Raw genomic sequence first — 23,103 nt, 5'->3', positions numbered from 1 at the left:
CCATCAGCCCCAGCCAGCATGGCCAATGCTCAGGGATGATGGAAGTTGTGGTCCAAAAGCATCTGGGATACTGGAATTCCTCTGGTTCCAGAGTGAGAGGGCAAGCCATCAACAGCAATGGTTGAATAGGTAAGCTGCTGCAGCTCCTACAAGGAGAAGCTGCCTTTTTTTTCTGGGAAGTACAGCAGAGAGGATTGGGTCCATCTAATGGAAAACTACCTTATACTACATTGGAGCCTTGGTCCACCTAGTTCAGTATTGTCTGACTGGCAAGCAGCTTTCCAGGGTTTCAGACAGCATTTTCCCAGCCTTACCTGGAGATGCTGGGGATTGAACCTAGGGCCTTCACGTGGAAAGCAAGTGCTCTACCACAGAGCTATGGCCCACTCCTCACTGCTATGCCACCCAGAGGGGAAGCATGGGTGTACATGAGGAACAGCCACTGCTTCCTCTTGCTAGTTTGCTCTCTGGACAGTGCATTTGGGAGGACTGGGCAGAAAGCAGTTCACCCACCACTACTGCTTGCTTGCCCTCCCTCTCTCTGAGGGGTATATTAAGAATCAACTTTGATGGGCGAAGAGCACAAGATGGCAGCTCCTTTCACAAGTAGCCACCTCTGTCCACTGCCCTTTGGGTGCCACAGTGGGCTTGATCCTCCCTGCTGTGCCAACCAAAGAGAGCAGGTGAATGAGCAGGCAGAAGTGACAGTGCGTTCAACAATGTCATGGAGCCAAATACTCCCCAATGTGTTGCACAGAGAGAGAGAGAGAGAGAGAGAGAGAGAGAGAGAGAGAGAGAGAGAGAAGGCACGGAGGATCCACCAATTCTTCCCCCTTGCTCACTCTTATCATGGCAGTGTGGTAAGAAAGACTAAGCTACATTTGGCATGCATAAGCCTGCAGGTAGATATGAAATAGCTGCAGTTATCTCGCCCCACCCCACCTCCACCCCATCTATACTGAAAAAGTTGCAGCTATTGTATTTTTTTCCTGTGGTAATAAACAAGGTGAGGCAAGAGTAGCAAACTTATGATGGTCTGATCCATCTGGGGCAGAATTAAATCCAACAGATACCTAAGGAAGCTACTACAACACACCATCCTATTGCAATTAAAGCAATGCATCAGCATTTCTATAGTTCAGTGGTAGACCATCTGCCTTACATGCAGCAGGTCTTAGGTTTAATTACTGGGATCTCCAGATAGGGCTTGGAATGCCCCCCCCATCTGCAATGAAGATATGCAGCAAGTCACAGTAGACAATACCAAACTGGGTGAGGCGATGGGTCTGGTTCACTACAAGGCAGCTTTCTTTGTTCCCAGTACAAGCACTTTGAAAAAGTGCATAGGCTACCATCCAAAATAGGTAATTCATGATATTTTGATACCAAAGACCAAAATGTACTGATAAATGCTCAACAGTTTCCTGCCCTTTAATGGAACCCCCAAATCTACCATGAGATGAACTGTCTCCAGTATAGGATGGGCTCTTATCCAAACACTAGTTAAACAAGAGTATTGGGACTAAAACGTATGTCAAGGATGCATCTGTGGATTTTTTTTTTTGCATGCATACAATCTTATGTGCACACTGGTAATTTTCTGTCATTCCTTATAACACATACAATTAAACCCATATACCACAACAAGCTGCCTACAGACAGTATGGAATCAGCAAGCATTCTACTGAAAATCAGCACATCGTATATGCACTTACATATAGGTGATGGAGACTGTGGAGGGGGAAACCCACCCTTTTTGTAGTGGATGAACCTGCGAATCTACTCCTAGTGTCACTTAAATACTTGATTCACCTGTCTTTGAAACTGAAATCACAGGGTTCCACTAACCATGGCTTTTGGCAGGGAACCTCCTAGTTCTCATCTTCTTCCTACTGATTTCAACCTTTGAAGATCTAGATTGTTAGTGAAAGGCTGGAATGCTATGCAGACTTATACTAGTGGAGGGCTCCTTGAGCTCAGTAGGACTTACTTTTCATAAACATGCAAAGAAATATGTTCTGTAAGACTCTTTCTGGTTAAACATTGTTATGTACTGGTGTTGGGCAGTGAATTCTAATAGGCATTTCACAAAATTATGTTTATTCTTTTACCTTAGAGTTTGCTTCCACAAACCAAAACCTCTCTTACCTGGGCTTCAAGATTTTCACAATCATAAATTCTCAGACTCTAAGTAATCGTGCCCTCCAACTCACAATCAATTACTGCTCTAATGTCAAACTCAGTTTGCTTTGCAATTAGGTTTCACAAAGCTATTACCTTCTCTCCAAAGCAATCAAAATGTCTCCCTCCCCAAAACTCGCAGAGCAGTATTTCATTTGAAACAGTATTAGGGCATCAGAGGAGAATGCATTGATGAAACCATTTGGGGCCTACAAGTGTTTTATTCTCTCAAATTCACACCGGATTAACTACAACATTACGGTTGTAATGATACTTAGCTTACAGACTTCCAAATATAACTGGTTTCTCCCTCCAACTCCACTTCACAAAACCACCTTTTGCTTGGGAAATTCATATGAATAGACTAAAGAGGGCAGCAGATCTCAAATAACTGTGGATTTGCTGCAGTGATCTGTTAAACTGGTAGAAAATTAATCTGACCATTGTTCCAATCCACTGAAATAATTAAGAACTATGACTCTATTCTAGGTTGTTGAAATGAGATTACAAAAAAAACCCTGTCACTTCTGAAAATACAAAAATCAATTCTGAAAAGAGCTATATTGAAATATTGTGCACAGAAAATTTATGATGTGAACTGTTCTGCATGACAGAAGTGCTGTGTGGGCTTGAACAATATTCACTGCAATATTCATTTAATCTTGAGTGTATCAGCCACCCTGCTCAGCTGCAGAGAAAGAGGAGGGTCAGTAGCTTGGTGGGACATCACAGAATTTGCATGTTCCATTCCACTTTTAGGGGAAGGGCCATAGCCCCATGGCAGAGCATCTGCCTTCCATTCTGAAGGTCCCAGGTTCAATATGCAACACCTCCTAAGTAGGGCTAGGTCAGCAAAGGCAGCTTCCTATGTTCCTAAATGACAACAGCAGTGTTTTTTTAGGACATTTGTTATAGTTTTTCACTACCATATCATAATTTTATCAACGCTATCAACAAGATTCAAACAGCCACTCTCTCCCCAGTCAGAAGTAACCATTCATTTTTATTAGACAGGTTGTTGTACTTATCGCCTGTGAGCTTAGATTAGACCTAACTCTGATAATAATCAAACTGTTAATTAGTAGAACCACCACAAGAATTGCAACCTGCGCAGTTCTCATTATTGCTTTTGGGACTTTTAGGTATTATTCATAATGACTACTTTTTGTATCCATAGTTTGGAAAATAGGCTGTAAAGCAGTTGCCTAAGGAACTGAAGAGAAAAAGGGCAAGATATGAATTTAATAATAAATAAATAGAGATTAACATTACCACCTTCTAATGTTTAAACATCAAGTTTTTCTTAAGCTAAGGCAAGGTGACAGGGGTTGGTTCAAAAGATGACCGCCCATGTAAGTGAGACATTACAGATACATTCAAGTGTGCAGCCCTGTGGTAATATGCTACTTTCTCAACTGGCATTTCCGACTACAGTGATGGGGAAAAATCTGTCAGCAGTGACACAGGAAAAGCTTTGTGTGGATAATGTTATTGAGCTGGTTCACATGACTCAGGAAGCTAAATTATCAGTTAGTGAGAATACACAAAAGTGTGCACCTGGAGAGGCATCACAGGCATTTTGCTCCTTCCCAGTCCTTTTCTCTGCGCCAAGGTTTGGTTCATTGTGTCCAAACCAGGACTAACCAACAGCTGTAACCAAAAATGGCTCAACCACAAGCCCTGGTTTAGACAATACAGTAAGCCAAACCTCCTCTGTCAGGAAGCCCACATGCACATGCATAGTTTGGCTTACCTTCTCCTGTGAATCAAATCATTATAATGTTTAATAACTGAGCGGACATAATTGTTTCTGCGTGGAGCTAGAAGTTTACCATGACTATTCTGTTTTTGTTTAAGAGAGGTAATAAAGTTCTTGTTGAGCCTTATGACTGATGTCCTCTGCAAGAGGGGGACGACTGTGGTCCTCCAGAAGTTGTTGGAGCCCAGCTCCCATCAACCCCAGCCAGCGTAGCTGAGAGAGATAAAAGAAACCACACAGCCCAGCGACGTCTGGAGGATCACAGATTTCCCGTCCCTACCCGTAGGATTTTCCAGCGCTGCCCTATGAATTCGCGCTTTACCCCCATTAACCTTCAGTTAAAATAACGTACATTTCAGTTCCACGAAGCAACCCCGTGCCATGTCACTAACAAAGGCTGCCAGATTACCCTTGAAAAATGCTGCAACTAGTAGCGTAGTTCGATATATACTGTATTTAATAGATCCTCTTCACGTCATAGTCTTTATTTTGAGCCCGCACTTCAGGCCGCGCTGTAACAACTCATTCCTCTTCACACGGCTATCCCTCTAATATGAGTTACCATGGTGATCGAGGTTCCACCACAAATTCCTAAGACTTAAATTCCTATCACGCGCCAAGACTACATCCGGTGACCTTCTGACTCCAACTCCCAGCATGCTCACTGAATCCTAGCGCCAAAGACTTTTAAGCACAACCCGAAGACTCAAATTCCCATCATACACCAAACCCACATCCGGCGAGCGTCCGACTACAACACCCATCATGCACTCTTACCTAAGCTTCCTATGGGACCTTCTAGGTTTGCATTAGGCACTACTTCCCAGTCCTTCGCGGGGTGGTGGTGGTCGTAACCCAAGGCGCGGTGCATGCTGGGGGAAGGGAACCAAGGTTGAGGGCATACGTAAAGAGGAGGCGTGGCCAGGGAGCCGGGTGGATTGCACGTGGTGCGTTCTTTAGTACTGAGAGAGAGACCAGAGAAAAGGGGCGGGGAACTGGAGGGGTGTAGGGTTTGCGACGTTCTTCTTTTGCAGCAGCGTGGTCAGGCACGGCTGCCGTATTCCGAGTTGCGAGATACCGGCTGTGGGGGGTTGTTGTTTTTTTTGGTGCGCTTTGCCTGTTTGGTTCTTGAGCCGGCTGAGGGGAGTAGCCGTACCACCAACAGCAGCCTCCATTCCCCTCCCCCCCGCTCTCGCCCTTTCCCCGCGCACGCGGCAGCCTCCCTTCTCCCCCAACCCCGCCTTCACCTGGATGGTCCGCGTCGCAACGGCGGCGGGGCCTCCTCCCTCTCCTCCTCCCCCGTGCCTGCGGCGGTGGCGGGCGGGGGCTCCGCAGGGCGGGGTGTCGTCTGAGGCGGGCGGGTGCGGGCGCTGAATGAAGATGGACTATGACTTCAAGGTGAAGCTGACCGGGGAGCGGGAACGAGTGGAGGACCTCTTCGAGTACGAGGGCTGCAAGGTGGGGAGGGGGACCTACGGGCACGTCTACAAGGCCAAGCGGAAAGACGGGTGAGTGAGGGAGTTGCGGCGTCTTTCTCGGCTGGCTTAGGTGCTGTATGTTTCCCGCAAACACTTTTGTGCTCGGAAAGTGGCTTTCCTGAAAACGAACTGCCTGAACCCAAGTCGTTCCAATAACCGGAATGCCAAAAAATAAAAATGAGGATGTCGCTGCAACGTAGCACTGGCAATTTAGTCATAAGCTGTTCGTTTAAAAGGAGGCGACGAGGGGCTCCCGAGCGGCTAGCCCAGAGCCAATGGGGTCGTTGTCCCCTTACCACGTTCCGTTTCCCTTCAAGATCTTTCTCCCTTTCTTCTCTCTTTCTCCCCTTCCCCCCTGCGGTCTTTTCCTCCGTCCTGGAGCCACCCCCCCCCCTCCGAGGGCTTTCCCGTCTGCCACGTTGTCTGACTTGATATTGCTCCTCCCGCGGTTACAGCACTGGGGTGGGTGTGTTGATGGGCACTACGTGCAACTTATCCCCCCCCCCGGTCTATTGTGAGGAAGAGATCCTACTTGGGCGGCTCTGTGAAAAGTCTGTTGCAGCAAACGTGTTCGTTTTGTGCGTTTAAAGAGTCTTGTGACTCCCCAAAGGCTAACAGGTTCATTGTGGCATAAGCTGTTTTTGGATTAGCTCTAGCTCACAGAAGCTTATGCCACTAAACCTGTTAGCTTTTAGGGTAGGGCAGGGTATTGCTGGGGAACATGTGGCGGTCCAGATGTTGTAAGACTACTACAACTCTCATTGTCTCCAGCCAGCCTTTCCAGTGTTCCAGGATGATGGGAATTGTAGGCCAAGGATGTCTGAAAGGCCACAGACTGCCCATCCCAGCTAGAATGTCACAAGGGTGCTGTTTGGTAAATAGAGGAAGCTGCTTTATACCATATTAAACTGGTTCACCAGCTAGGCCAATATTGTTTATCCTGACGGGCAACATCATTCCATGGTCTCGGGCTGAGAAAGGTGTTTTCCATTACCTTGTATTGATGCTTTTTAAAACCAAAGATGCCAGGAATGTATCTGAGGGCATCTGCATGCAAAGCATAGGCAGTGCCACTGTCTGTAAGGAAACAAGCCAGTCTTCACTCGCACACCAAAAAACCCTTCTGCATCTCAGTTCATTCTCTATGATTTTCCTGATTTCTTTTCTAATCATCTTCCTTTGTATTTTTTTTTCTCGTCTCCTTAACTGGTTTTTCTTTCTTTTTCTTCACCACCACGTATTTCATTACTGATTGCCTCTCCATCCCACATACACTCCTTTTTGTATGTGTGCAAAGCACGACATCTCTGTTCTCTTGGCTTTAATCTGCATTCATTTGGTTGCACATTCCAGTGCTGGATTTAGTCACTTAGGAATAGTTATCACCCAGTGACTTTGTCTCTTCCCCTCCTGCCAGTTTAGATTATTTTCCTGCTTACGTGTATGAAGGAGTGGGATACTGAGATCATCCTAATAATAGTCAAAAATGTGGCAAGGGGCAATCAATATTTCAATCTCCAGAATATGCCGTGTCTCTTCCTGCTTATCTTCATACAGTTGTTGTGTTTATGGATGTCCCTTTAACAATGCCTCTTGTCTCTTATCCTACCATTACCACATTCTTGAGTTCATATTTGCCCTTCTTAGTAACTGTGGTTTTATTATTAGTATTTTTAAGCAGGTCTCATCTTACCTGTTGCACAACATTGTATTTGATACTGAAAGTGACAGCCACCATCCATCCAGCTGTACAAATCCTCTTGTGTAATCTTTTAAGACAGAGCTCTCTCAGTTAAATAAATTGCTCTACTTATTGCAGAACCACCCAGTTTTTGTTTTTGCCAAGTTGCATTTGATTTTCATGATTTAGTAGCTTGTCACCATTTTCCACTTCCTTGCTGGCTGCTTTTGTGAAAGATGTGTGCTAGTAGTTGTCAGGGGGCTTGGTGATTTTTCTTTTGAAGTACATTAATCTATTTTTGACCTTTTTCAGAGTAGATCTCTTGGAAAACAATGTGGAATTGGAACTAGAGTATCTCACTATATATGCTGGAAAAGATCCCTGGTAATTGTAATTTAAGTTACATTTCCTAGCAGCATAGCATTTTTGTAGCCATAAGAACCCATGGTCCATACTTCTTACTACTTCCTAGAATTTTATATTCTAAAAGTTCCTAAAAGATGGAATCTTTAACAATAGATTTATCCTGCAGATTTAACTTTTATTTCCCATATGGGGGATGCACTTCAAATGAGTTTTCTATAGTAACAAGTGATACCTTAGTGTCTCTAGCGTAAATCCAGTTTGCCCATAACTATAACATGTTGGAATCTTTGGGGTTTTTCATGTGTAGTGGTTCCCTATTACGCAAAAGGTGCATGTGGAAAGGTGTATTTTAAGGTATGACATGTTGATACCATGCTTCTTAAATGGGACCTGACATCTTTTTGATGCTTGATGTAGATAAGAATTTGTACCCCTATGCATGAAATAAATGTACTATGGCTTATTACACATTTGTACAAGTTACTCTAATAAGGTAATGTTGATGGAATATTTTTAACATTCTCAACATATTTGCAGTTCTTGAGGACAAACTTGTGGCTGCTGAGATAGCTTACTCTTTAAAGACAGTGTGTGGTATCCAGTGGTGACTCATTAACGGAAATACTTTAATGGTAGGAATATGTCAGCAGAAGTGGGAAGGAGGCAGTTTCAGTGATCCCCCCAACTTAGGTTGGGGTCTTTCTTCCAGGGGTTCAAAATCTCTTTGCAACCCATGTTGATCAGCAGAATGCTTTTGGCTCAGTTTTCAATTGTGATTAGTGTATACATTATCCCTTAACTCTGTGTGCTATCAGATGTTGGCTTCTGCATGGATAATAGATTTTTAAGATCAGTTCAGTATTTTAAATTTAATTGCTTTCAGCTTGCCATTGGGAATATTTGTAAAGTTTTCGTTGGTCATGTATGAATATTTGATTCTGTCTTATTTTAGGTGACTTTAGTTGTGATGTTTTTACTACCCAGTTTCGATATGCAAAAATATTATATAAATATAATGCAATATACCCAACATAATGTAAGTTTCTGATTTTTTATACAATGCATACTAGATTTTTGAAAGCATTCTCCATTTCAGTAAAAAATAAAGTATAATCATAACTGAATAAGTAAATCCTTAGTTCTATCAAGTCTAGAATCCGTGACTATAGGTATGCATGCCAGTATTGTCAAGAATTCTCACTGGGAAAAGGGGTCAACTCCCAAGCCCAGGGCAATAGATCCCAGCCAGACACAATCTGTGCCTCCCTTGCTAGGGCTGAGTCAAACCAATGCCAGTCCTGCAATGTAAGTAGATTGTCACCACCCCTTAAACCTGGCCAACCACTCTGGGCCAAGGGGAAACCCAAAGTGCCAGAAATAGACCTGCCAAGGGTTCCAAAAGATGAACCAAGGATACACTCCTAGTCTTGGAGCCTTAAGGCAAAATATCCAACTATATGGTAGTCTATGGCTAATTGGCCAAGGTGCTGGATTCAGAGCCACATTCCCCCAGAAATGAACACACACTGATAAATAAGAATAAAATAAAATATAAGTGAAAAAATATAGGAACAAAATGATTCCTTAAACCAAACACCCCCAGGGTTAGGTAAAATGCAGAGAGTTCAAGTCACAAGCAAAAATAACAAATATGTCTGGCCTATTCTATACTTGCACAATATAGGAAAACCAACAGAATATATTCCACATCTCCTTAGAGATGTATAGCCTGGATAGATGGAAGATAGAACCTCAACATCAGGTAGTATCAAGGAACATTGGGGAACAAAGACCCAGCATCTTAATTCTACTTTTATGGAAAAAAGCCCAGCAACAGCCAGGAGCCAATCAGGGGCTTTCAGATAATGAAATCTTCCAGAGCTTTTGTGCCTAAAGGTCACATGCTTCTCCAACCTTCCCAGGCCTGTGGCCTTGAGGTACCAGTCTCAGGCTAAGCAGGTATTCTTACTCACTGCCTAATTAATTGGGTTCAGCTGTGAGAACTGACGATCTCATGGCCTTCCAGGGGCCCTAATTCAGGCAAGATATTCCCCCCACAATTCCTTGCCAAAGAACCATTTTAGTTAACGACCTCAACAAACCAGGCATTCTTGACAAGTATAGCTACCGCAAGGAAAGTAGGGCAGGTATGCTTTACTGTGCTGTGTGTTGTTTGTAAACCCTTTGAGACATTTCCCATATTTCTTGCAGAATTGCTCCAAAAAAACTGGCTGTATTGTGGATTATCAGTTTTCCCCAGTCACTCTACTTTGACACCCAGTTCTATGTATTCATCTGGTGGTGGCTGTTCCTTCCATAATATGTGCTATCTCATTTTAGTGTCCAGTGTTTTGAGTTAGTTATTTAAAATATTTGTAACAACAATCCTGTCTTTCTATCCATCAGGACTACTGACGGCTTAATACTGATAGAAAATGGATAGAATAAATCAACATGGATAACAACAAATTCCAAGAAGTAGGATCAATAACTAGCAATTGGCAATATTACTTTATAATAAAAACTCTGATACATACTTAAGCTGCAATCCAATACAAAATTACCTGGGACCAAGTTCCATTGTATTTAATGGAGCTTACTTCTGAGTAGACATATATTGGATTGCAGCCTTAGTCATCTAAAGCCAAGCAGTGAGAAAACCAAATAGGCCTCCTTTAGAGAGGATTTCCCACAGCCTAGGTGCCACGATTGAGGAGGGCTTTTGCTCATATAACCACTTACCACACCTTGGATGACGAGGGAACTCATAGCAGGGCATGATGCCAAACTGAGTGAATGGGTAACTTTATATGGAAACGGATGGATCCTTAAGGTATTGTGGTATAAGAGTGTTTAAGGTCTTAAACCAGTTCTCTGAATGCAAACCAGTTAGTGAAGATGTGGCAGTATAGTAGAGTGGTGTTCTCCATACCAGAGAGTACTGTTAAAATGCTCTTCAGAGACAATCACGTAGAGCACATTATGGTACTCTTATCTGGATGTTATAAATGCGTTAGTGGCAGATCTTTTTTTTCCGGGAAAAGGAGGGATGAAGCTGGCACACTAGCCAAAGTTGGTGTAAAGTGCGCCTAGCTGCTTTTACCTCTTGGAAATCCAAGAGTGGTACGAGATCTAGAAGCACTCCTAAGCTGTGGACCTGATTCTTAAGGGATAGTAGTGTGAACATCAAAGGTTTAATGTCTATCTAGATCAGCGAGATGGCTTTGAGTGCTGACAACTAAATACTTCGTGACAAACTTACAGGGTTGCCATTGCAACAAATGTGTTGTCTTGGAATGCTTTAGAGATTATGGAATGGAGACTGCATTTGAATACCTGAAGTGCAGGAATGGGGAACCTTTTTTGCTCCATGGGCTAAATCCTTATCAAGATCTGCCTTGTGGGCCAAATTTGACAGGTGGGCAGGGTGCCCTTCTGTCAGTCACATGGTGTCATGACATCACGATTGGTAGGTGGGCAGGGGCACTATGTAAGCAAACAAAACTCAGTGAGCCTGAATGAAGTATTAGGTTTGTGCACTCCCATCTTTTCCTCCCATGTAACTTTTAGGATGATTTTGGCCAAGTTCCTTAAAGAAAACTCTTGAGTTAAGCTGAGTATGGAGTAAGAGGAGAGGTCCGTCTCTGGACTGGTAACTGGGCAAGAAACAGGAAGCAGAAAGTAGGACTTAAATGGACAAATCTCCCAACGGATGGTTGTACAATGTCATCCAGTGATCAGTATTGGGACCTGTGCTTTTTAACTTGCTGATAAATTATTTAGAGTTAAGGATGAGCAGTGAAGGAGACAAGTTCGCTACTGGTACCAAATTGTTCAGAGTAGTTAAAACAAAAATGCAGCTTGGTCCCTATACAGCTTGGGATCAGAATACCTTAAAAATTGACTTGCCACTTATATACCCAGTCAGTCACTGCACTCTGCAGGTGAGGGCTTCCTGCAAATACCATCTCATCAGGAAGTCCATTCTGCACAACATAGGAAGCGCACGTTTAGTGTTGTGACACCTATCCTTTGGAATTCACTCCCCTTAAATATTAGACAGGCGCTGTCTCTGTTGTCTTTTTGACACTTACTGAAGACTTTCCTCTTTCAACAAGCCTTTTAAGTAGGTATCTTATTCCGTTCTTCATCGGAATTTGAATTTTTTAAAATACAATTTGTTCTTAAGATGTTTTAAAGAAGTTTTTAGTGCTTTTTAATTTGTTTTCTTCCCTTTGGGAGGAAGGGCAGGATATAAATTTAATAAATAAATAATAAAAAGGAATTGTGAAAAACAAAAGGACCTCTCCAAACTGAGTGAATGGGCGGTGAAACGGCAAATACAGTTCATTGTAAACAACTGCAAAGAGATGCATATTGAGGCAAAAAATTCTTCATTTCACACATACATTCATGGGATCTAAAATGGTGGTGAGTGACCAAGAACGAGACCTTGGGGTCATAGTGGATAGCTGAAAAAGCTGACCCAGTGTGCAGCAGCTGGGAAAAAGGCAAATTCCATGATAGGAATAACTAGGAAAAGGATTGAATAAAACTGCAGTATCATAATTCCATTGTACAAATCAATGGTGCAACTACGCTTGGAATACTGTGTACACATCTGGTTGCCTCATCTCAAAAACGATATTGTATTGCTAGAAATGATTCAGAAACAGGCAATGAAAATGATCAAGAATGGAGCGACTCCCCTATGAGGAAAGGTTGCAGCATTCGGGACTTTTTAGTTTAGAGGAAAAGAGTAAGAGGAGATATAGAGGTGCATAAAATTATGCATGGTGTGGAGAAAGTGAACAGAGAAGTTATTACCCTCTCTCATAAGCTGAAGGTTGGAAATTCAGGACAGACAAAAAGTACTTCACACAGCTTATAGTTACTCTATGGAACTCACTCCACAAGAAGTAGTGATGGCCACCAGCTTGGATGGCATTAAAGGGGGATTAGGCAAATGCATGGTGGATAGGACTAACAATGACTATTAGCCACAATGGCTATGTTCTCCCTCCACTTCTGGAGGCAGTATATCTTTGAAAACCAGTTACTGACAATCACAATTGGTGAGAGTATTATTGCCCTCATGTCCTGCTTGTGGGCTTCCCATTGGCATCTGACTGGCCAACAGGATGCTGGACTGGATGGACTATTGGCCTGATCCAGCAGGCTGTTCTTATGTTCTTAATTTTTTCCCACAAAATCTCTTAGTAGCATTATGGGCAAACTGGGAATAATGACTTGAAACAATGGTTAGTTGTTTAACAAGCCAACTTCATCCAGTAGGATATGAAGTTGACTTGTTAATGTAAACATTGTTACTGTTATGTGTAAAGCAGGAATTAATTAAGCTGAGGTTCTTATTGGTAAGACTGCTTGGCAGATGTCTTCTGCAGGGGGACATGCAAGTCTCACACTTTGCTCTGCCTCACTGAATCTTGCCTATCTAGTGCTAAACCATGGTTTAGCATTTAGCTGGAAACCAACCCCCTGGGTGTATGACTTAATTATCTTTTGTTAGTCATTATTAGCAGTGTTAAATGAAAGATCTCACTTACAGATTTACCTTCTCTTCAAAGCTTCTGCTTCATAGGCCAGAAGGTTGAGCATGCAGAACCTCTTATCTTCAAATATTTAGTATCGGATCAGTCCCCAGATCTTTGAACTTGTCAGTTGGTAATGCAGTCCAAGCAAATACTTTGGGCACTGATTAAAGTATAAGAGGGCTTCAGTTATCTCTATTGAAACTGTTGTCTGATCGTTCATGTTACCAGCTGTGTACTTTTTACCACCTTTTCAGAGGGTTCCTCTGATATGTTACTGTGTTCTACATGGACTAAATTTAAATAGTTTGGTTTGTGTCCGACACTGCACAGAGTTCTGCTCAAGCAACAGGACTTCCCCTTCCTCTTCCCTCCCCACATTCTCCCCTAATCTGCCCTGGAGGGCCCCCTGGAACAAATTTTGAGAGTGCACAGGGAGCTATAGGACAGGAGAGGAGGAGAAAGTTCAGTTGTGCAAGTAGAACTCTGTGCAAGCAGAATAGCAGCATTAAATATGACTCCTTGAACCTATTGTAGTAGACAGGATGAATGGATAGATTTCAGTTGAGGAGCAAAATGTTTACCAAACGGAAGTATGTCATTATGCTTCATACCTTTTAAAAATTAAAATTAAATTTAATAAAATTTAAAAGGCAGGATCTTGACCATGACTTTTTTATTACTAAATATATTATCCCACCCAGAGCTTGGAAAAGTTACTTTTTTGAACTACAATTCCCATCAGCCCAATCCAGTGGCCATGCTGGCTGGGGCTGATGGGAGTTGTAGTTCAAAAAAGTAACTTTTCCAAGCTCTGATCCCACCTTTCTTCCATCATGGAACTGAAGGTGGCATACATGTGGCTTCCAAGTGGTCACCTATGGATGCACTGACAGTTCCAGACATGCTTAGCTTCAGCAACATAGTATTGTCATGTGCCTTCAGACCAGGCCCTGTGAGCTGGTTTTATGTTCAAAATGAGACATTTCAGATGCGATGCCTGATGACTTTGGGAAAGATGCTTAATGTGGCACTTCTGTGGCTTTTCTACTCTGTCAAATAAATGCACTGTGAAACTGTCCTATTTCTGATCATCTTTCTCGATAAGACATTTTCAAAACCACCGGTGCTTGCTTTATCTAAAAGGCAGCATGAAGTTGGAAAGGTGGTATGTGGTATGAAGGCAAGTGGAAGAGGTAACAAGCTATATGACCACATCCCGAGAGTATATCTTTATTTAATGTTATGGTGCAGAAACATATCTGATTATTGCACCTTTGTAAGATAAAGAAATATTTTATGGATGAAGTATTGCAAAATTCATGTCTCCTTAAGCAAGACTGATGCAACTTTCTATTTAACTTCCTATTTAATCCTGTTAAAGGCAAGAGCCAGTATGGTATAGTGGTTACAATGTGAGGCACAAAGTTTACTGTGGCTTTGGTCCAGTCATTCTGTTTCCCTAGCTCAATTACAGAGTTGCTGTAAGCCTAAGAGAGGGAGACCACGTTCACCATCCTGAGCTTCTTGGAGGAAGAGCAGGATTGAAATGTACAAGATAAACAATACCTTTTTGTGTATTCTTTGGTATTCACTGAGTTCATCTAGGTCTCTTAAATTATATAAGACATGAATTAAGATTCATCAGTCTTCCCCAAAAGTTTCAGTGGATATGGATAAATGGAACTGTTGTCTTCTGAAACAGCCTTTTTTGTTTTTTTGTGGAACTTAATTCATTTGTAGCTCTGTTGGTTTCCAGGAATCAACGAAAGTTGGCTGGACCAGGTTTCATGTTCTCAGGTGCTTCTTAAAAATTCTGATAGAATTAAAAACTTAAATGTCTTTCAGTGGCATAAAGTATTCTGTCCATGTAATTGTACAGATTTTAAGCTGGTAGTCTTATTTAATTCTCTGTGTGGTGTTTGATATGAAGCCCGGAATCTAGCAACTGGTTTAGAATCCTGGAAAATATCCATTCTGTGTTATGGGAAGAAACGCAAATTTGTAGTCTTCAGGGTTGCAGGTGACTCCATTAACCCAACAAATCATGTTTGTGCATCCTCATTCTGCTGTTGGCTAAATGACCATGAATCAAGCTGTTACTTAGCCAACAATGGATAAGCATCTACTTTGCTCAATGTACTTAGCTGATAGAGCTGACAGTCCCTACAAAAGGCTACACAATTCAAAGAATAAAGCCCTTTGTGCCTTAAAAGTTAACATGCTCTTTCCTCATGCCAGACACTTAACCGTATACTGCCATTGACCATTACTTATACTTGTCCTCCTAGTGGTTCTTGAAAAATGTTCTGAAGTATATTCAGGAGAAGGGCTGCAGCTCAGTGATAGAGCATCTGCTTTGCATGCCAAAGGTCCCAGGTTCAAACCCTGGCATCTCCAGGTGAGGCTGAGAATATACCCTGCCTGACCCCAATCGGTGTAGAGAATACTGAGGTAGATGGACCAGTATAAAGCAGCTTCCTACATTCTGATATACTACAAAAACATCAAGTTCAAAATTAAGTGTGAAGGAAATATTCATATATTGTTGCCCATTGTTCCGTACTTGGGTTTTACATTCAAAATTATATTCTCTGCTGTCATGTTAAATGAGCATTTTGTAGCTTCTTGTAAAATATCCCTATAAATAACTTTATCGGATAGCACACGCCTAACTGCCTCCCATTGGAACCAATGCAAATTGAATATTTTTAACTTTGGCTCCCTTGGAAACCTGCTGAAATGTGCTGTGTAAAGACAGTGAGTTGAATCGAGACTTGCTCTTTTACAAATGGAAGGTTTCCTCCTATGTGTGCAGGAGTCTTTGATCCAATAGAGGCTACTTTTGATGGAAAGATATGTGTGATTCTAGCTGATATTCCCTCCAATACCATGTGTAACCTCTCAAATTGTCTTAAAGGGTCCCCCAACCTTCAAGCAGATTTGGGGGGGGCTACAAAGGAAAGGGAAAAACCTTACCTCAGCAAGGATATCCTGTGAGCACAGTTGCACTCATGGAATTTCTGGATCCAGGCTATTGTACATATTGGGATGAGGTGCAATAATATGTCATAAAACTTGAGGAAAGATGCAACTAAATTTTGCAGAACTAATTTCTTTGCTTCTGAGGCAATTTGAAGTATGCCTATATATGACTGGATCTGTTCATCATTCAGGTCCACACTCACTCTGTCCCATCAGTGTTGCAATACCTCTTCCTATGCCATTCCCTGGACCCCAATTAGATAAAATTATGCCATTTTGCCTAGCTTTATGAAAGCTGTTAAATATCTTAGCATTATAAAAGCTGAATTCCTGGAATGACCACCTGTGTGGTGAGTACTTTATTCCAAGGTCCAATTTAAAGGCAATTCCAGAGAACAATGAAGGTCAGTTGGTGAGAAAATGTTTCACTTATAAGCTGAAAAGACCACAAAACTTGTATCTATGCATTGTTGTGCTTCGAACGATATAATACAGAAGACTCAACAGTTCATTGTAACAGATGCTCATTCTATCAAGCAAATTGCTATGATTTTCCTGCTGTCTTGTGTAAAGTATAGCTATACATGCTCTGTTAACACACCAGGGACCTGAATGTTGTACAAGTGCTGCTAATCCCAATTTTTAATTGTATTACCAATTTTGTATATAATATATACATAAATACATATGTCTAATTTTCCTGTAGGAGAGAAATAGAAGGGCTAGTAACATTGTCAGCTTTCTGTATAAAAGAAAATAGAAATTTTTCAGATTATTATACAATGTTCAGAACCTTCTACTTAATGTTTTCATATGACTTTGGTTCAAAAAACTAATAAATGGTTGCCAGCATTTTTAAGAGTCTTTTTCCAGATTTTAAACCATCCTGTATTTGTTTGTAGTATATCAGTTTGTGTATAAAGTACCCTCTGCCAGATACTTTTCAACTGCTCCTGTGATGAAAGATGTTCTGTTTCTAGTAGTTGAAAACGGAAATGGACTGCCTTCAAGTTGATTCCGACTTATGGCGACCCTACAAATAGGGGTTTCAAGGTAGCAGTATTCAGAGGGGGTTTACCATTAACTCCCTCTGAGGCTGAGAGGCAGTGACTGGCCCAGGGTCACCCAGTGAGCTTCATGGCGATGTGGGGATTCGAACCCTGGTCTCCCAGGTCGTAGTCCAACACCTTAACCACTACACTGGCTCTCTTCTAGTAGTTAAAAACCAATATATTATGTGCAGTGAGCAGCATAAATCATTTTACAATCCTGTTTTCCCTAATAATAGAACCAGCAAATCAGAGGCAATTCACACCCAGTTGTTTCTTTAGTATCTTTTATAACTTCTTCACAAAACGGACTTCCGGGAAGGGTGACTTCGCTTGTGCCTGCTTTTGGGACGGGCTCCCGCCTCAAAAGAAGCTTATTCAGATATAAATCAGTCAGAACATTTTTTTTTTGACTGATGAAATTTCTCCCGGGCAGGGAGAAACGTAGAGATCAACCTCAAAAGCCTGTTTTTGTTGGGAGGACTGGATTTCATTAATTTATGAGATAAGGTCCAGCCAACAATGCCGGACGGACTTCCGAACAAGCTCTATCTGTTTAAGTGATACGTTTATCTTTTCTTTAAAGAGAGAACGGACTAACAGGCAAGCACCCTTCTTTCTATTATTTTTTTTACTTGGTTTAAATTGTTGCAGCAAAAGGAGATTTGTCAGATTGATCGGCTTTGGACAACTTCTGGGTGAGCTATAACTCTTCTCTGTTATTCACGAAATTAACAGCTTATCTCTGTTTCTGTCGCAAAAAGCTGTCCTATAAAGATATAAACAGAAGAGGGATTTCTATTCCTGATTTCTATTCCGAGGAATATTATATTGTCTGGGACTATTCTCTTTTTGGTCTATTTTATTTTGATGAATCTGCTTCTTCACGACGCCACTAACTGTTTTGATGCTGGGAACTAAATTTGTTTTGCATTCTTGAACATAGAGAGATAAGGCAGGTTGCTCTGTTTATACTGTGATGTCATCAAGCCTGGAATATGAACGCAATTGTTGCTGAAATAAGAAGTGGTTCTTTATTTTTGTTTTGCTTTGTTTTCGTGGTTTTAAAAATGGCAATCAAGAAAGTGGCTGAGAATCTGGAAGTAACTATGTTTCAGAAAATAATGGATGAGATTGAGATAACGAAACAAACCCTGCGACAGGGTAGTAAGGAGCTGAAAATTGAACTGAGCAAAATGACGCAGGAGCTTAAAGAAATAGGGGATCCTGTGAGAGAGGAGAATGAGATCAGAGATGAGAAAAGAAAAAATAAAGGGAAGATACAAGCCCTGGAGATTGGAACAAATGTGGAATTGGAAAAAGATCTGGAGTTTATGGATTTTAGAAATAAAATCTACTGTTTGGAATTTAACGTTATCTCTGAAGAAATTAATGAAGATATTAGAGATAAAGTTATCAATGGCTTGGATAATCTTCTGGACTGGAATGATGTGATGGAGCTTGATATAGAGAAAATCTATGGAATTAACTGCAGCCATGTGACAATGGAAAAACTCTTAAGAGATGAGCCAGTGCATTTTGTAAAAAAGAAGAACACAGATATGACTTTACAACAGTATTTCAGCAACTTATTCAGAATGGATGGCAAGAAAATATTTGGGATAGAGGAAATTCCCATCAGACTCTTATTATATGACTATGGCTACAACAGCAAGATTATTATGGAATACTGATAATGGAAGATTGGACACTGAAATTACTGGACTTAATAGGACTATTGAAGATGGAAGATGGAACTAATAGGGATAATGGAATAATGGCTATTGAAATTATTGGACCTAACAGATTCTGATGAGATGGATTAATCGAAATGTTTATTTGGACTATGGTTATGACAATAAGATTATTATAATTATTAACGAGATGGATTAATTGACATGTTTATTTGGAGAAAAATTGATAGATATATTTCTTAAAGAATTGAAACCTCTCTTTGACTTTTTGTGGAAAGAATAAAGTAATGTTTATGAGATTTGATGATTAATTAAGATAACCACTGGAGGAAAGTGATTTTATAATATGATTTAAGAGACAGGATTGTTATATATTGTAGACCTATAACTGATTTGATATGTGACAAATGGGAAGTCAACATTTTATTTTGTTTTGTTTAATCATTTTTGTTTTGTTTTGTTTTTTGTCTTTGAATGTTTTATGATTTTGTTTTCTATGTTTTATGAAAATTTGAATAAAAATTATTGTAAAAAAAAAAAAACTTCTTCACAAAACATACCTTATACGTACATGTCTATCAAACATGTCTAACAATGCTAGAGATTTACACAAGCAAAATAGGAACCTGATAGTTGGAAGGTTGATGTACTATGAAATTAACAAGTTCATAAAGCACTATAAACCATAAATAGCACACATGCACTAAGACAAGCAAATGCACAAATTCAGTGAGGAAGGTAGGTGTTGACAATGATTAAACATGGATGCATATATAGAATATATAGCAATGGTATGGGTATGGAGGGTGGTTATTGTTAGTATAAATTCCTGCAGATGGATGGGTCCCCTATCCTATAAAGCATCATTCCCAGCCCTTGCTGAACTGCAATCTGAACTGCAAGATTTGGCATGCAAAACAGAGATAAGAATCTATAGGTTCTATACCAGGGATGGAGAGCCTGTGGCTCTTCAGATGTTGTTGAATTACAACTTATATCAAACCCAGTCAAGATGGCCAATGGTCAGGGATTATAGGAGTTTATGGTCCAACAACTGGAAGATCACAGGTTCCCCATCTTTGCTCTACAGGTATGCTTCTGGAGGGAAATAGGTTAGTGATGAAGCACATTCTTTTCAAGCAAAAGTCCTCGGTTCAACCCTTATCATCTCCAGATAGACTGGGAAAAGGCCTGTGTCTGAAATCCTGGAGAGCTGCTACCCATCAGCATAGACAATACTAAACTAAATGGACCAGGAGTCTGACTCCATATAATGCAGCTTCCTATATTCCTGTGTTCTCCCTCAAGCGAGTTTAATCATTGTGCTCTTCTTATGCCAGATGCCACAATGAGAAAAATTACCTTTAGCATGCTACCTTCTTGGTCATCATCAAAGCAGTCTATTTAAGCCAGTTCTTTGAGGAGTTGCTCTGTGGTATTCCAGTTTCGCAAAAACTATCTAGAAGTTTTTTGAAACTAAATTGGGAATTCTGATTGCTATTCTCTTGGTGCGTAATTTTCCTTTATTAGAAAATGGTATGAATGATTCAGTATTGAGGATATTCTGGACAAAATCACTTTCCTTCTGGTGTGGGTAACTGAGTTGTGTGATTGGATTAGTGCCTTGTGTGTTTAGTTTTAACATTAAAACTCATTTTTTAACCAACATGGTCTTTCTCAGCTGGTTTCAGTTGCAGAGAGATCCAGGAATTTTTCATATGTACACATGTGCAATTGTGTGTTATTTTGGTCTTAACAACTTAAGATTCTTTCATTTGGTATAAAGCAAGTTGTTGTGGCCACTGCCACTGAGCATAACTTAAATTGTGTTTGAATTTGAAATAACATGGTGAATACTGATCTGATGCTTGTTGAGGTATTGTATCTCTGCACCGATCATTGAGCTGTTGTAGAAAAATCTTGCAGGTGTTATCACATGAGACCATAATATATAGTGAAAGGTACAACTGCCGTCAGGTTAACATGTATATGCAGCAAGTAAAATGTTAATCTGTGTGCTATACTAAGGTTGTTCTTGAATCCTTCCAGTAGTCTTGGATGTGTGTTCAGCAATACCTTTAAAAACATCAAACTATATTTTTCCTACACCTGCTTGATTTGATTCTTAACTAGTGCTCAAAAGGTTGCTTTTGAATTTACAGTGCACTTTTTTGAAGTTTGTTTTCTCCTTTCACAGGAAAGATGATAAAGATTATGCTTTAAAGCAAATAGAAGGTACTGGAATTTCTATGTCTGCATGCAGAGAAATAGCAGTAAGTAATTTTAATGCTAAACCTAAGCCTTATGAATATAGTTTCAGTTATGGCTGCTTTCTATATCTTTTACACATGAAAGTGTGTAAATGCAAAAATGTTGTTGGCTAGGAACAATACCATTTTGATTTAAACAGATCAGGAATAACCAACGTAGTATCCTCCAGATGTTGTGGATTACATCTCCAGTGAGCCCCGACCAGCATGGCTAATGATCACAGACGGGGGTTATAGGTCACTATATCTGGGGGCATCACATTGGCTGCTCCTGAAATAGATCATAACAGTGCTTCTCTTATCCTGAGTATCTAAGGTAGGAGCAAGCCACAGTGGTCAATTCTTGGACCCATAAAACAAGAGATTCCCAAAACAAACCTTTGTAGACATAAAAGAAGATTTAGGACCAAAATAGGTGGCTTCACAGATTTGACATCTATGCTGAGAGTTTTTCCTAGTGAACTATAAACAGATATTGAATTTAACTATCTGCTTCAGTTGAACACAGAATAGGTAAATGTAAACAAAGATACATTTGAGATTTATCTATTTTATTACAACACTTATAAGCCCCTTCCAACTCCATGATTCTGTGTTATAAATTTATTTTTGCAGTATTTAGTCCTTCATTTGAATTAAAGAATAAGATACCAGATCATACTCACAGAAGAGCATATCCCATATATACTTAGTGCCAATTGTTCAATGGAGAGTCATGAATGGATCTCTAAATTTCTTTCAAAGAGCATCTGTGGGGATGGGCATGATGAGGATTGGAGAGGGGGCTTAACTCTTCCCTCTCATGCAGTTTTTCCTCAGTGAAAATTGCCCCTTCCTCGCCAAAGCTGCTGCTTGCCCTAATAACAAAAAAGGACATATGTGTGTGTTTGGTACTGGAGCAAATACCAGCTGGGGGTGTTTTGATTAAATTGTTGCATGAGGCATTAAAAACCCTCTTCCTTCTCATAACCCTGTTCTTATCAGGTTCCCACACGTTGCTATTTGGGGAAAAAACAGAAAATGTGTTTTCCATTTGTATAACACTTTGCACACTTCAAAGTGTTTTAAAATCTTGATGCCACTTCCAGTAAGTGCATGTAAAGAAGTAATATTAGTATTATACTACCCCATATTATACTGTAACTTCAGTAAAAGTGGACTAAAGGCATCAGTGTTATCTAGATTAAGTTTTAATGACTTGCATGTATGTTACCCACGGCGTTTCAGCCATGAGGCCTCCTGAAGTGATCCATGTTCAGGCTTGCTCATAGTGTCCTGACTGTTATGCTTTCTGTTAGAAACAATTTAAAGCTTCTGCTGTAAAGATAAATATTTCATATAGTACACAAATGAGTAGTTAGAAACCATATGACTGGCTTGTGCTATAGAAAATGTGTTCCTTAAATCTCTACTCTTTAATGTAAACTTACTAGCTAACTACTACAATTTAATTGTAGAACTATATTCTTTCAAATTTCATAAGATTGAGATATCCTGATAATTACATATATAAGTTGTAAATGCACAAAGTAGCCCAAGGAAAGACAAACTGTGTTTGGTTTATTTATGGAGAACTATAGCTAGTGGTGAGCCAGTGTGGCATAGTGGTTAAGGTGTTGGACTACGACCTGGGAGACCAGGGTTCGAATCCGCACGTAGCCATGAAGCTCACTGGGTGACATTAGGCCAGTCATTGCCTTAGGGTCACCATAAGTCGGAATCAACTTGAAGGCAGTGTGTGTACACACACACACAGACAGACAGAGAGCTAGTGGTAGAGCCTCTGTTTTGCATGCAGAATGTATGAGGTTTAGTCCCTGGCATATTCAGATAGACTGGGAAAAATCCCTTGCTGAAACTGTGGAAAGCTGCTGTAAGTCAATGTACAAAGCACTAAGCTAGATAAACCAATGGTATGATGTGGTATACAGGAGTTTTGTATGTTCCTGTATGGAAAATGCAATTTATTTTGTGCATAAAGCCATGTTTTTTTATTGTGGAACTCTTTCATACAAGCATAATTTTAAAAGTGTACTTGCATCCTAAGAAATGTACATTTGGCCTAGTTGTAGTCTGGTTTAAGTCTAT

General features: G+C 40.6%; 1 protein-coding gene across 6 annotated transcripts in view; it reads left to right on the top strand.

Moving 5' to 3' along the window:
* Positions 1-4,671: 4,671 nt before the first annotated feature.
* The window catches only part of CDK8 (cyclin dependent kinase 8), a 74,800-nt gene continuing 56,368 nt past the window's right edge, over positions 4,672-23,103 (top strand). For 2 of the 6 annotated variants that reach the window (XM_061628527.1, XM_061628526.1), the window contains exons 1-3: positions 4,895-5,448; positions 7,412-7,483; positions 20,943-21,018. In XM_061628527.1, coding sequence (XP_061484511.1) covers positions 5,315-5,448; positions 7,412-7,483; positions 20,943-21,018 — 282 coding nt within the window. In that variant the 5' untranslated portion in view covers positions 4,895-5,314. Of the gene's footprint in view, positions 4,743-4,894; positions 5,449-7,411; positions 7,484-20,942; positions 21,019-23,103 lie in introns of those variants that run through there. The other 4 variants (XM_061628529.1, XM_061628528.1, XM_061628530.1 and 1 more) reach the window with 3 other exon arrangements.

This window comes from Rhineura floridana, chromosome 5 (assembly GCF_030035675.1).
Source record: "Rhineura floridana isolate rRhiFlo1 chromosome 5, rRhiFlo1.hap2, whole genome shotgun sequence".
Classification (NCBI taxonomy): Eukaryota; Metazoa; Chordata; class Lepidosauria; order Squamata; family Rhineuridae; genus Rhineura; species Rhineura floridana.
This window is presented reverse-complemented; position numbering and strand designations above follow the sequence as displayed.